Source organism: Penaeus vannamei, chromosome 3, assembly GCF_042767895.1.
Source record: "Penaeus vannamei isolate JL-2024 chromosome 3, ASM4276789v1, whole genome shotgun sequence".
Lineage (NCBI taxonomy): Eukaryota > Metazoa > Arthropoda > Malacostraca > Decapoda > Penaeidae > Penaeus > Penaeus vannamei.
Window position 1 is genome coordinate 44,923,556 of NC_091551.1, and position 15,000 is coordinate 44,938,555.

The following is a 15,000-nucleotide window of genomic DNA, read 5'->3' on the forward strand; positions in this document are numbered from 1 at the left end:
GATTGGTTTCATTGCGGGTTCGTCTCTCTTTTTTTGACTTTTCTTGTCATTCTTCTTCATCTTTCTTTTACCTTTTCGTTTTCTTCACTTCCCTTTTCTGATCTTCATCTTCTCTTTCCTCTATCTCCCTTTCTTCTTCCTTTCATCTTCCGTTTCTTTTTCTCCCTCTTCTTCTTCACTCTCTTTATTTTCTTCTTCATTTCTCATTTTTATCCTCGTCTCTTCTTGCCTTCTCTCGGTTTCGTATTTTACTTCCCATTTTTTTTCTCCATGTCTTTGCTTCCATTTTGTGGCATGTCTTTTTTTCGTTTTTTTTCTTGTTTGAGGTATTCGGCCCCAATTTTTCTTCCTTTCTTTCTTTTTTCTCTCGTTTTGCGGTTTCATGTCTTTGGGCCTTTCACTTTTCCTTCTTTCTTAATGATATTTCTTTTCTCTTCCTTCGCTTTCTCTCTTTTCGCATTTGAAAATTTTGAATTTCTTTCGTGACTTGGGTGTGCGATGATATATTTTTATTATTGTTTTTTTTTCTTTTCTTTTTTTACTCTTTTTATGTTGTCTTTTGTTTTCCTTTCCTTCTCATCTCCGTCTCGGTATTTTTTCTTACTCGTTTTCTCTATCGTTATTTTTTTTCTACTTCCTCTTCTTCCTCCTCGTCCTCTTCTCCTTTGTTCTTGATGTTCATGTTATCAATATTATATTCGTTATCATCATCGTCAGTGAAGCGGGTGAGCGTCCTTTAAAGAAAAGGTTTTTTTTTTTTTTTTTTTTTTTTTTTTAACTCAATTAGAACTTGGGAATAGGAGAGGGGAGGAGAGGAGAGGAAGGAAGGAGAGGAGAGGAGAGGTGGGGAGGGATGAGGAGAGAATAGAAGGGGAGGGGGAGGATGGGGATAAAAGGGGGGGGGGATAGGAGAGAAGGAAGGGGTTGGGTAGGACAGAGGGAGAAAGGGTAAGGGGAGGAGGATGAGGATAGGGAGAAGGGGAAGAGGATAGAGGATAGGGAGAGGGGGGGAAGGGGAAGGGGGATAGAGGATAGGGAGAGAGCGGGAAGGGGGAAGGGGATAGAGGATAGGGAGAGGGGGGGAAGGGGGAAGGGGATAGAGGATAGGGAGAGGGGGGGAAGGGGGAAGGGGATAGAGGAAGAGAGATAAAGATTTACGTTGTTTCTTTTATTGTTTATCTCCGGGTGACGTTGTTGAACGGGAAGGATGCTATTACTCCCTCAGTAGGATTTATCTCGTCCTGTATTTCTCTCCTACCCCCTTCCCTCCCTCCTCTCTCTTACTCTCTTCTTTTCTGTCTTTCTCTTTCGCTTTCTATCTCTCTCTCTTTCTCTTTCGCTTTCTCTCTCTCTCTCTCTCTCTCTCTCTCTCTCTCTCTCTCTCTCTCTCTCTCTCTCTCTCTCTCTCTCTCTCTCTCTCTCTCTCTCTCTCTCTCTCTCTCTCTCCTCTCTCTCTCCCTCCCCCACTCCCTCCCCCTCCCTCTCTCCCTCTCCCTCTCGCTCTCCCTCTCCCTCTCCCTCTCCCTCTCCCTCCTTCTCTTCACCACTTTAGCTCTTCTTTCACCACTTTCCCTTCTGTGTCCTTTTCCTTCCCTTCCCCTATCTTCGTTTTGTCTCTCTGCTTTCTTCCCGTTCTCCCCCCCCCCCGTCTCTCTCTTGCTCTCTCCCTCTCTCCCTCTCTTCCTATTTTAAGAAAGGCGAGTAGTAAAAGAAGGACAGAAATAGAAACCGAAACAAACGGAGACGAAGATTTGGCGAAACAGACAGACAGACAGACAGAAGAAGAAGAAAGAGGGAACGGAATGTTAACTAGGAGACATGGACGAGGGAGAGGGGAAGAGGATGAGCAAGAGGAAAAGAAAGGGAAAGGGGAAGGGGAGGGAGAGAGGGAGAAGGGAAGGTAAAGAGAAAGGGAAAGAGGAAGAATAGGGGAGGAGATGGAGAGGAGAAAGGAAGGAAAGAAGAGGAAGAGAGGGAGAGGGGAAAGAGGAAGGGAAGGAGGGGAAGGAGAGGGGAGAGAAAGGGAAGGAAAGAGAAGAGAAGAGAAAGAGGAGAGGAGAGGAAGAGTAGGGGAGGGAGGGAGAAGAGAAGGGGAAGGGAAAGAAGAGGAAGAGAGGGAGAGGGGACGAGGAAGAGTAGGAGGGGGGAGGGAGGGGAGAGACGGGGCCCCGAGCGAACACATTCTGGCCACATTCTGCCGCACGAGGGCCGTCCCCCGCGTTCCAAAGTGATGTTCCTTCCGCTCCGCCGTTCCCGCAAGACAGGTGTGGTGGGGGCCATGGGGAGGGGGGAGGGGAAGGGGGAGGGGAGGGCCAAGTGCTCCCCTCCCTCCCCCGTGCCTCCCCCCACCCGGACGATAGATTTTTTTTTTTTTTTTTTTTTTTTTTTTTTAAGAAACAAGCGAAAAGTTTGCGAGACGCGCGACCTTGGAGAGCCTCGCCGCTTTAATTCTTGACGAGACCGGTGTTTGGAGGGGGGGAGGGGGAGGGGGGGAGGAGGGGAGGCTTGGGCCGCAGCGATCGCCCTCGGTCGCTGACCACACACACCCACACACACACACACTCACACACACACACACACACACACACACACACACACACACACACACACACACACACACACACAAAATACCCATACAATACACACACACAATACACACACAAGCACACAATACCCACGCACGCACACAATACCCACACACACATAATACACACGCACGCACACAATAAACACACGCATACACACACACAATTTACACACACAACACACGAATCCATACACCCAAATATACCTACCTGTTAACACGGAGTTATTTCCCAGACCTCGAAGCAGCATCATATGGTCCGCATGTCGCTCAGCCTCGAAATCCGAGTGTGAGCCGATAAACCCGGGCGCGTATCAAGTGGGAAGTGACGCCCTTGTAAACACACCAAACCTAATTTCGGTTGATCCGGCAGCCACGCCCACGGGTAGAGCTGCGGGCGGGCTTTGTACTTGGTGTGTGTGTGTGTGTGTCTCTCTCTCTCTCTGTCTCTCTCTGTCTGTCTGTCTCTCTCTCTCTCTCTCTCTCTCTCTCTCTCTCTCTCTCTCTCTCCCTCCCCTCCCTCCTCCTCCTCCTCCTCCTCCTCCCTCCCCTCCTCCTCCTCCCCTCCTCCCTCCCTCCATCCGCCCGTTCTTGACCTCTTGCACCTATTTCTCATTCCTCCTGCTTTTTTCTTCGTCCTCCTCTTCCAATTCTCTTTCGTCATCTTCTTTTCCTTCTTCTTTTTTCTTCTTCTTCATCTCCTTTTCTTCTTTTCCTTCTTCGTCTTTCACTCATTCTTCTTTTGTTTCTTCTTCATCTCCTTTTCCTTTTTTTCCTTCTTCGTCTTTTACTCATTCTTCTTTTTTTCTTCTTCTTTGTCTCCCTTTATCTCCTTTTCTTCCGTGTCCTTTTCGCTTATGTGTTCGCCTCCATCCACGCGCTTATGCTTGCGTGGAAGTCATTTATGCGTGTCAGATGCTGCTTGCCGGTGCGTGCATGCGTGCGGGTGTGTCTGCCTGCATGACCTTTCCCGAGAGCGCCGAGGGATGGCGAAACGCATGGCCAAAAGTTGGAGGGGGTTGGAGGAGGAAGTTGGGGGGGGGGGGAGGGAGGGAGGGGGGGAGGTAGGGGAGAGGGAGGGGAAGGGGGAGGGAGGGAGGGAAGGGGGGAGGAGGAGGGAGGGAAGAAGGGAGGGAGGTTGGGGGGGAGGGAGAGAAGGAAGGAAAGAGAATGGAGGGAGGGAGGGAAGGAAGGAAAGAGAATGTAAGGAGGGAGGGAAGGAGGAAGGAAAGAGAATGGAGGGAGGGAGGGAGGCCAAGGAGGAGGGTCAGCTGCGGGTGGGCGAGGGAAGACTGATGCCCAGGACGTTCCAGAGCGCCGCGTGGCCAGTGAGGAGGTGTCGGGTGAGTCCCTGGGAACCGCTGGGACCCGCCGCCTCTCACCTCGTTTCCTCTTTCCACACCTCACGCCTCCTCGCCTTTTTGTCTCTGTCTCTCCCTTTCCCTCCCTTCCATCTCTCTTCTCTGGCTTTCCTTTCCTCCCTCCCTCTTCTATCCCCCCCTATATCCCGCTCTCCTCTCCCACTCCCTTTTTCTCATCTCCCTTCTCCCTCTTACTTCCACTTCCTTCTCCCTTCCTCCTTCCTTCCATCCCTTCCACCCCTTCCCACCTCCGAAACATTCTATCTCCTTATCCACCTGTTTCTTCTCCGCCAGCTTCTGAACTACCATTTTTCTCCACCTTCCCCCACTCCCCCCACCCCCACCCTCCAAGGCCCTAAGGAGTGTTCCTGTGCCACCTTGGGTCCTCAAGCCCCAGGCCCCAATCCCCTGAGTCCCACCGGTGCATCGAGGGGCTTCCTGCCCCCCCCCCCACCCCACCCCGCCCCGATTATTTGCATATGGCATTAGAGGGACTGGATTTACCCCTTTCCCCTCGTGTTCTGTTGTGGTCTTGCTTACGTACGTGGCTGGTCTGTGGTTTATTTTTTGTTTATTATTTTTTTCTTTATTTCTTGTTTTCCGTTTTTTTTTTTTTTCTTGGTTTGTTTGCCTGTCTGCTAGAGAGAGAGAGAGAGAGAGAGAGAGAGAGAGAGAGAGAGAGAGAGAGAGAGAGAGAGAGAGAGAGAGAGAGAGAGAGAGAGAGAAGGATGTGCCAGAGAGAGAGAAAGAAAGAGAGAGAGAGAGAGAGGGGGGGGGGCAGGCGAAGAAAGCAGAAACAGAAATCGAGAGAAAGAACGAAACACTAAAATCGAGAGAACGAAATACCAAAACACTAAAATCGAGAGAACAGAAATACACCGAAGCAGAGAGAGAGAGAGAGAGAGAGAGAGAGAGAGAGAGAGAGAGAGAGAGAGAGAGAGAGAGAGAGAGAGAGAGAGAGAGAGAGAAAGAAAGAAAGAAAGAAAGAAAGAGAAAGAGAGGAAGAGCTTTTAAAACGAAGTCGTTCCCAGCTTCACTGTGGCAGCGAGGAGAGAGTAAACAAGCCAGGCCACACCGTAGTGAAGTCTCAGCCCTCGTGAGCGTCCGACTTCGGCCCCAATAACAGAGGTCAAACGCCCTCCACCTTCCCTCACTTTGCTCCTCGGTTTTACCCTCCTCTCCCTTCTGTGTTTCCCTCCTTTCCCGTCTGTTTTCCCTCCTTTCCCTTCTGTTTTTCCCTCCTTTCCCTTCTGTTTTTCCCTCCTTTCCCTTCTGTTTTTCCCTCCTTTCCCTTCTGTTTTTCCCTCCTTTCCCTTCTGTTTTTCCCTCCTTACCCTTCTTTTTTTCCCTCGTTTCCCTTCTGTTTTTGCCTCCTTTCCCTTCTGTTTTTCCCTCCTCTCCCTTCTGTTTTTCCCTCACTTTACTCCTCGGTTTTCACTCCTCCTCTCCCCTTGTGGATTTTCCCCTTCCTGTTCTGCTCTTCTGTATTTTCCCTCCCTTTCCTTCTATGTTTTTCCTCCTTTCCCTTCTTTGCTTTCCCTCCTTCTCCCTCTCTGTTTTTCCTCTCCTTTCCCTTCTGTTTTTCCTCCTTTCCCTTCTGTTTTCCCTCCTTTCCCTTCTGTTTTTCCTCCCTATACATCAATCCCTTCCTCCCTTCTGCTTTTTCCTCACCTCTCCCTTCTGTTTTTCCCTCACTTTTACTCTCGGTTTCTACCCTCCTCTCCCTTCTGGTTTTCCTCCTTTCCCTTCTGTTTTTCCCTCCCTTTCCTTCTGTTTTTCCCTCCTTTCCCTTCTGTTTTTCCCTCCTTTCCCTTCTGTTTTTCCCTCCTTTCCCTTCTGTTTTTCCCTCCTCTCCCTTCTGTTTTTCCCTCACTTTTCTCCTCGGTTTTACCCTCCTCTCCCTTCTGTTTTTCCCTCCTTTCCCTTCTGTTTTTCCCTCCTTTCCCCTCTGTTTTTCCCTCCTTTCCCGTCTGTTTTTCCCTCCTCTCCCTTCTGTTTTTCCCTCCTTTCCCGTCTGTTTTTCCCTCCTTTCCCGTCTGTTTTTCCCTCCTTTCCTGTCTGTTTTCCTCCTCTCCTTCCTTCTGTTTTTCCTCCTTTCCCCTGTCTGTTTTTCCTCCTTTCCCTTCTGTTTTTCCCTCTCCGCGTGGGGGGTTAGTCTTCTGTTGCTACTTTCATCCTTACTGTGGATTTTTTGTTCGTGTTCTGCTCTTCTGTATTTTTTTTTCTTCCTCTACTTCCTTCTCCTCCTCGTTTTCCATCTCTTTCTCCTCCTTCTTCTTCCCCTTGCCCACTTTCCCTTTACCTTCCTCCCCATCCTATCCCAACCACTTCCTCCTCTCTCCTCTCCTCCCCCTTCCCCCCCTCTCCCTCTCCCTCTTCCCCCTTCCCTCCTTCCCCCTTCCTCCCCTTCCATCCTCCTCCTCCTCTCTTCCCTTCTCCCTCCCTCCCCCTCTCCTTTGCATACCCCCCCACACTTCCCCTTCCCCTTCCCAGAAGCAGCTACACCCCGTCCCCCTTCCTCCCCTTCCCCTTCCCCTCCCACATGTACCCACAAGCGGCTACACCCCTTCCCCCTTCCTCCCTCCCCCTCCCTCCCCTCCCGTACCCACAAGCGGCTACTCCCTGTCCCCTTCCTCCCTCCCCTCCCTCCCCTCCCGTACCCACAAGCGGCTACACCCTGTCCCCTCCTTCCCTCCCTCCCCCTCACCTCCCCCTCTCTGTACCCACAAGCGGCTACACCCTGTCCCCCTTCTTCCTTCCCTCCCTCCCCCTCCCTCCCCCTCCCGTACCCACAAGCGGCCACACCTTCTGTCCCCCTTCCTCCTCCTCCCTCCCCCTCCCTCCCTCCCATGTACCTACAAGCGGCTACACCTCTCTGTCCCCTTCCCCCTCCCCTCTCCCCTCCCCCTCCCGTACCCACAAGACGGCCCTGCCACCCCGTCCCTTTCCTCCCCTCCCCCTCCCCTCCCCCTCCCTGTACCCACAAGCGGCTTGGCTACACACCCCGTCCCCTCTTCCTCCCCTCCCCCTCTCCCTCCCCCTCCCATTGTACACCACAAGCGGCTATTTCCACCCCTGTCCCCCTAACTTCCTCCACCTCCCCCTCCCCTCCCCCCTCCTGTACCCACAAGCGGCCAGCACCCTGTCCCCCTTCCTCCCCCTCCCCCTCCCCCTCCCCCTCCCGTGTACCCATGCTTTGGCTACACCCCGTCCCCCTTCCTCCCTCCCCCTCCCCTCCTGTGCCCACAAGCGGCTACACCCCTCGTCCTCCCCTTCCTCCCCTCCCCTCCCCTCCCTCCCTCCCGTACTCCACAAGCGGCTACACCCCGTCCCCTTCCTCCCTCCCTCCCTCCCTCCCGTGCTCCCATTACAAGGGCTACACCCCGTCCACCCCTTCCTCCCTCCCCCTCCCCCTCTCCGCTGTACCCACAAGCGGCTACACCTGGTCCCTTCCTCCCCCTTCCCCCTCCCCTTCCCTCCCGTACCCACAAGCCCTGGCTACACCCTCTGTCCCCCTTCACTCCCCTCCCCCTCCCCTCCCCCTCCCAGTACCCAGCGCCAAGCGGCTACACCCCGTCCCCCCTTCCTCCCTCCTCCCCTCCCTCCCGTACATTCCACAAGCGTGGCTGCTAACCCCGTCCCCCTTCCTCCTCCTCACCTCCCTCCCGCGCCGTACCCACAAGCTTGGCTACACCCTGTCCCCCCTCTCCTCCTCCTCCCCCTCCCCTCTCTCTGTACCCACAAGCGGCTGCTACACCCTGTCCCCCTTCCTCCTCCCCCTCCCCCCTCCCCCTCCCCCCTCCCGTACTCCATAAGCGGCTACACCCCGTCCCCCTTTCCCACTCCCTCCCCCTCCCGTACCCACAAGGGCTGGCACACCCCGTCCCCCTTCCTCCCCTCCCCTCCTCCTCCCCCTGCCATTACCTATAAGGGTTGCCACACCCTGTCCCCCTTCCTCCTCCCCTCCCCCCCCCGTACCCACAAGCGGCAACACCCCTTCGACACGGCGTCACCAGAATACCGGACCAGCGCTTAAATTGGTGGATAAGTCCCGCTGGCCCTTCACATAAAGTTTGTTAATTAGCTCTTACGCGAGTCCAGGCTGAGAGCTTTCTCCCCCCCCCACCCCTACCCTTCCTCTCTGTTTAGTTCTTCCCGCCCCTCCCCATCCATCCCTTCTTTCTTGGTTGGCCTTCCCCTCTCTTCTATTTGCTCTTTCATTCCCTCGTCATCTTTCTTTTCCATCTTGCTTTTCATCTTTGTCACGCCTTTCCCTTCTAACTCTTCTCTCTCTTTTACTGCTCCCTTTCGCCACTCTATTCTATCCCTTCCTCCCTACTCTCTCCTCTATCCCCCCCACCCGTCTTTCCCTCTCCTCTCTCTTATTCTCTGTCCCTCCACTACTCCCTGTTTCCAATTCTCCTCTATCCCCCTCCCTCTCCTCTTTCTCTTCTACTTCATCTCTTCACCCTTTCTTTCACTTACCTCTCTCCTGACCCAATACATCTATACCACCAAATGCCTTACCTTCCCCCTTACCCTCTATGGCCAACTTTCCTCCATACATTTTTTACCTTCGTCCCCCCCCTTCCCATTTCTCTGTTTCATACACTCATTTTCCACCGTGTTTTTTGTTTTTTTATCACGATTTTCTTTTTGCGTTTTTTTCACCTTTCCTATCAGCTTGCCTTTTCTTTATCATCTTATTCTCGATTTACTTTTTTTTTTTTATTGGCCTAAAAAGCTCTGGCTGGTATTTCTTCCCCCCCTTCCTCTCTCTCTCTCTCTTTCTCCGTCCCCTTCCTCCCTCCTCCTCTCCCCCTCCCCTTTCACCTACCCTCCATCCATCCCATCCCTCTCCCTATCACCCCCCACCCCCTCACCCCTCACTCCCTCCCTCCCTCCCGCAAAGCCTCGTTATTTCCCTTATCGCACTCTCCCCTCCCCCCAAATCTTCGCCGTCTGCCTCTATTCCGTGTTTTACAACCTCGTAAGGAGCCGCGGGACCGGGCATGAGTCGGCCTGCGTGGGGGAGGTGCCCGCCGGGCCGCCGCCGCCGCCGCCGCCGTGTCCTCGTGCTCTCTTGCGCTCTTTTCTCTACTTTATTCGCGGTGTTTTCGATGTTATCATTCTCTTCGTTTTTCGACTTTATGGGGCTTTTTTTTGTGGGGGGGGCTTGGTTTTCCTTTCTTAACTTATCTTTTGATTTCTGCCTCTTCTTCCTTCTTCTTCTTCTTCTTCTTCTTCCATCTCCTCCTCCTCCTCCTCCTCCTCCTCCTCTTCCCCCCCCTCCTCCTCCTCCTCCTATCATTATATTTCAGTTTACCCTTGGATACATGGAGGTTCTAAAAAATGAAAAATATTTGTCTCACCGTCTTTTGAAATTACATCTTGCTCTCATTTTCTGATGTTTCGATCTATTCTTTATATATCATTTATTTTTTTATGGTTGATTGATTATTATATAATTTACAGAAAAATATAAATATTCACACACGTGGTAATGACATCTGCTGGACTGATATAATTATCTTAGTTTCATTCATCTTATTCTTTCTCATGTAGATGCAAAAAATGAAAAATATATGTTTTATTTTACTGTCTTGCTCTCATTTTTTGATGTTTCGTTTTATTCTTGATATAGCATTTATTTTTTTTTATTGTTGATTGATTATTATATAATGTACAGAAAAGGATAAATATTCACACACGTGGCAATGGCCGCTCTCACTGGACTGATATAATTATCTTCGTTCATTCCATCTATTATTTTTCATAGTTTTCTTTCTCGTATTATACCATCCACCATTTTATTGTGTTTTCTCTGCTCGTATTTGCTTTTTTCTCTCGTCCTTCCCCCCTCCCCCCATTTTATTCTGTTTTATCTCCTCCCATTCGCTTTTTCTCACTTCCCCCCTCCTCCCTCTTTTATTCTGTTTTCTCTCCTCCCATTCCTTTTTCTCACTTCCTTCCCCCCCTCCCCATTTTATCATGTTTTCTCTCTCCATTCGCTTTTTCCTCACCTTCCTCCCCCTCCTTGCTTTTACTCCTTCTGCCTTTGCTTCCTTCCCATGTCAGGATGGACCAGCTCCCCCCCTGGTCCAACCTTTAATTCCCCCTACCCCCACCCCAACCGCTATCTGAATATTAATGTTTCATTAGGACAAAAATTATTATTATTACTACGACAACAAATGGAATAAACTAAATCGTTATCGTTGTTATTATTGTTATCATTATTATCATCATTACTATTACTATCATTATTATTATTATTATCATTATTATTATTATTATTATTATTATTATTATTATTATTATTATTATTATTTTATTTTCCGCGCTACACACCCGCCGTAGGGGCTGGAGGCACAGATTGGCGAAATCGCGAAATTTAAACGCCGCGTATTTAAGCCTCGAGATTATCGCAAGGATACTCTTATTTGATAAAAAATATGATTTTGTACTTTTTTCTTTCTTTGAAAACGCTTTTTTTTTTTTTATATATTTTTTGAACCGGTTTACACAGTGTCTGGTTTACTATATTTTTCAGACGAAAGCTGTTGAATTTTGTTTCACACTGAGGCGAGCGAGGGTGGGGGAGGGAGGAAGGGGAGCAGGGGGGAGAATGAGGGAGGAGCTGCCATGGTCTGATGGTGACCTTGAGCACAGTTGTTTGAAGGTGCCGATGAAGGAGAGAGAGAGAGAGAGAGAGACAGAGACAGAGACAGAAGAGAGAGAGAGACTGAAGACAAGACAGACAGACAGAGCAGACAGGCAGACAGATGGTGAAGAGATAGAGAAGAGAAAGGAGGTGAGAAAGAAAGATACCCCCCCGCAGACAGGCGGATAGATGGGACACACAAACAGAGAGAGAGAAGAGACAGGAGAGATAATGAAAGAAAGAAAGAGACCCACCCACTCAATCAGACAGGCAGAAAGACAGATGGACAAACAGAGAGAGGGAGAGAGAGAGAGAGAAGAAGACAGTGAGACAGACAGAGACAGAGAGGCAGACAGAGAGAGGAAGAAGAAAGAGAACAGAGAAAGAGAGAGAGAGAGAGAGAAAAAGAGAAAGAGAGAGAGAGAAGGGAAAGAAGAAGAAGAAGAAGAAGAAGAAGAAGGAAGGAAGAGAGAGAGAGAGTCTCCCTATTTCATTCTCCTTCCTGACGCCAATCACAATCTTCCTTGTTAATTCCTTGTCTATTGTCTCCGTCGAGGAAGTTCTATTTCCGTCCGTTTCTTTCAATTCTCTTTCCTTTTATTGTCCTTTTTGCCTTTTCTGGTTTCGATCTATCTCTTTTTTAAGTATTGTTTGTCTTCTTATTACTGTCTTTCGTCTTGTTTTAGAATGTAAAATGAATGAGAAAAAAATCAAGGTGTGAGGGAAAAATGGGAGGAGGCCCGGATGGCAACACTGTGCGTAACCTCGGAGGACCTTTTCAAGCAAATATTTGTCCCGCTTCGTAGTTGCTTTATTGCCACGTAAAAGGAAAAGAAATAAGAAAAGAGAAAATGATGAAGAATACATTTTTAGAAAATAGAGAAAAGGAAGAATCTCTGGATGGTGACATCGGTGTGTTGCCATCACATGAGGACACAAATTGCAGTCACATCCGTCTGTGATTACACTTGAAATTGATAAAAGAGAGAGAGAGAGAGAGAGAGAGAGAGAGAGAGAGAGGGAGATCGAGACGAGACGAACAGACGAGACGAGACTGAACAGAGAGAGAGAGAGAGAAAGAGGGAGAGAGCTCTAAAGCAAACGAAAGAAATATATTGAGAAAACGCGAAAAAGAAAAAGATAGCAAGTCAGATAGAAAGAGATTGAGAGAGAGAGAAGAAAAAAATCCCTTAATCACCGTGGCGGAAAGATTAGCCGAGTCCCTCCTTCGCGTCTGCAGGTGAAAGAAAGCAAGAAACGAAGAGAAACCGTAATTACTGAGAAGGGAAGAGGAAAGAGGAGGGAGAGAGATTTCGGGGCCGCGTGTGACTGGCAGCAGAAGATGGGGAGAGAATATTTTCTTTACTTTCTCTAAAACTTTCTCGTCTGAAATGATATTCATGGGTATTTTGTGTGCATTTTTGCTTTCGTGGAGGTATATGCAGGCACGCACCTACACAGCGCGTACATACACGCGCGCACACACACACACACACACACACACACACACACACACACACACACACACACACACACACACACACACACACACACACACACACACACACACACACACACGTATGTATGTATGTGTATATATTAAATAACTGGGCGGCATTTTTAGATATCTTTCTTCGCTGCCGGATGTGGAACTTCTGAAAAAAATATATTGTAATTAACTTCAAAGGCCGGATGAATCCCCTTTTTAAATACGATTTCTTTATTCCATTTGACTTACAAAAGCCCATTTTTACACTAATAAAACACGTAAAAAAACCGACGGGGAAACCTCCCTTGCGGCGTCCCACCACAAGGGCGAGATTGGCCTGCCACGATATCGTTATTAGATCTCTGCTCGCGTGAGGCTAAAGGGATTGGATTCAATTTTTCCCCAGGAAGAAATTCCCCCCCTCCCCCCCTTTTTTCCCCTCTCTCCCGTTCCCTCTTTCTCTCTGGGGTCCTTGTTTGGGGTCTCGGGTGGGGGCAGATTGGGGTCATCGGGGCATTGGGGGGACTGATTCATTATGATAGTTGGGGGACGTGTTTTATTATTGATGATGTTAGTATTATTTTTATTGTTGTTTTTTTGTTTGTTATCGTTTATTATCATTGCTGTCATCATCATCATCGATTTTTATTTTGTGTTATTACCTATTGATATTGTTATTATTATTATTATGTTTGTTATAGTTATTATATTTGTTATCATTATCATCATTACTGTTCTCATCACCATTTTTAGTCGTAGTAGTCGTCTCACATCACCGCCATTCATACCACAGTAATATATTATAAAAACCAATATTTCCCTGTCTCAAACGCATGCACCATCAACACACATCCCCAACCTCTAACCCCTCCCCCCCCCTCTTTCCCCCCCAGGTCCCGAGGCTCCCCCCGCGGCCCCCCCTACCTGGGCGACGAGGAGGCCAAGTCCTGCTGCGGCCTCATGGTGACTCAGGCCGTGAGCATCCGCTGGTTCATCATCATGATCGCCTTCGTGGGTCTCTGCTGCACCGTCGTCGGCACCGTGCTGGGCGCCGTCAAGACTCACAACTCCGAGTACGTCACCATCACGCTGCTCATGATCGGTGAGTGTCTTTGTTTGTTTTTTTTTTTTTTCTTTCTCTCTCTTTTTTTTTTTTGTTTTTTTCTCTACTTTTTCTTTCTTCTTCTCCTTTTTCTTTTTCTTCTTCTACTTTTCCTTCTTCTTCTTCTTCTTTTCTTCTTCTTCTTCTTTGGTTCGGTGACTTTGTTTTTTCTTTTCATCTTGGGTTTTTATTCTTCTCCCTAATCTCTTTTTTCTTCTTTTTGTATTAGCTTTTTCTTTTTCTTTTCTTCAGTTCTCTCTCCTCCTTCTTCTTGGTCTGTGTGCGCAGGGCGTCAGTCTTTTGCCTTCTGCGATTATAGGTAATTAATATGTGCGTGTGTCTGTGTGCCGTTAAGATCACCTTTTCTTCTACCTTCTCATCTTCTTCTTCTTCTTCTTCTCCTTCTCCTCCTCCCCCTCCCCTCCTCCCTCTCCTCCTCCCCCTTCCTCTTCTTCTCCCTCTCCACCAGTTACTTCCCTCACACGGGCGTTAGAGCACCATTCTACCGCAGCATTAGCGTGCTTGTCGGCTCCTCAGCTTCTCGGCTCCTCAGCTCCTTGGCACCTCAGTTTCTCGGTCTTCAGCCTCCAGTTTCTCGGCTCTTTGGCTATTCTCAGCTCCTCGGCTCCTCTCGGCTCCTCGGATACCAGCTCCTCGGCTCTTTGGCTCCTCAGCTCCTCGGATACTCGGCTCCTCGGATACTCAGCTCCTCGGCTCCTTAGCCTCTCGGATTCTCGGCTCTTTGGCTCCTCAGCTCCTCGGATACTCGGCTCCTCGGATACTCAGCTCCTCAGCTTCTCGGCTCCTCCGCTTCTCGGCTCCTCAGCTCCTTGGCTCCTCAGTTCCTCGGCTCCTTAGCTTCTCTGCTCCCCGGATTCTTAGCTCCTTGGCTCTTCGGCTCCTCAGCTTCTCGGCTCCTCCGGGTGTGCAGCGGCGGAATTATTTCGTCGTATCGCGGTTCGGCAGCGCCTCCATCAGCGGCCCTAATGACATTTCGCATTCTCGCCCGAACTTCTTGGTCTTTTCGCGGGTCGTTGCGGAGGGGCGGGGGCGGAGGTGGGGAGGGGGAGGGGGATGCGAGGGGGGGAGTTTTCGCGTTGGATTTTCGTCGTTTGTTTTCGTTGTTTTGTTATTTATTTTGAAATTCTTTGCGTGATCGGGAATTTGTGTCTCGAGGTGTGTAGACGGAAGGTGAGAGAGAGGGAGGGGAGGGAGGAAGAGGGAGGGAGATAGAGAGAGAGAGAGAGGTAGGGAGGGAGAGAAAGAGAGACCAAGAGACAGAGATAGAGAAGAGAGAGAAGAGAGACCGAGAGACAAGAGAAAGAGAGAGATACAGAGAGACAGAGACAGAGAGAGAGAGAGATAGAGAAAGTGAGAGACAGGGAGAGGGGGTTCGAGGGCGTTGGTTTATGGGGAGGACGAGGAGACCGTGTCGGGAGGAAGAGCGAGTGAAGGGCGGGCGGGCCAGGAAGTGAAGTGGCTCTGAGGAGGAGGGAGGGGGGAGGAGGGGGGAGGAAGGATGGGATTGGGATTGGAAAGATGGAGAGAGGGGAAAGGGAGAGAAGGAGAGTGGGTAGGGAGAGAGTAGAGGGAGTGGAGTGCAAGAAGGGGGAAGCGGAGAGGGAGGTGGGAGGTGGAAGGGATGTGAGGGAAAAAAGGATAAGGATAGAGAAGGGATGGGAGGGAAGTGGAAAGGGGAGGAAGAGGAGGCAAGGTGGGGGGGGGGGGTGCGGGGGAACAGACCTTCGGCCGGAACTACAGTCGTTGTGGGTTGTTGTAGTTGATTAAGCAGTAGTTGGC

The 15,000-nt window shown here is 49.9% G+C and overlaps 1 protein-coding gene across 1 annotated transcript in view; it reads left to right on the forward strand.

The window, feature by feature from the left end:
• LOC113807502 (uncharacterized) overlaps window positions 1–15,000 on the forward strand; it is a 642,401-nt gene that overhangs the window by 617,759 nt on the left and 9,642 nt on the right. The window contains exon 3 of the mRNA XM_070113419.1: window positions 12,992–13,200. Coding sequence (XP_069969520.1) covers window positions 12,992–13,200 — 209 coding nt within the window. The remainder of the gene's footprint in view (window positions 1–12,991; window positions 13,201–15,000) is intronic.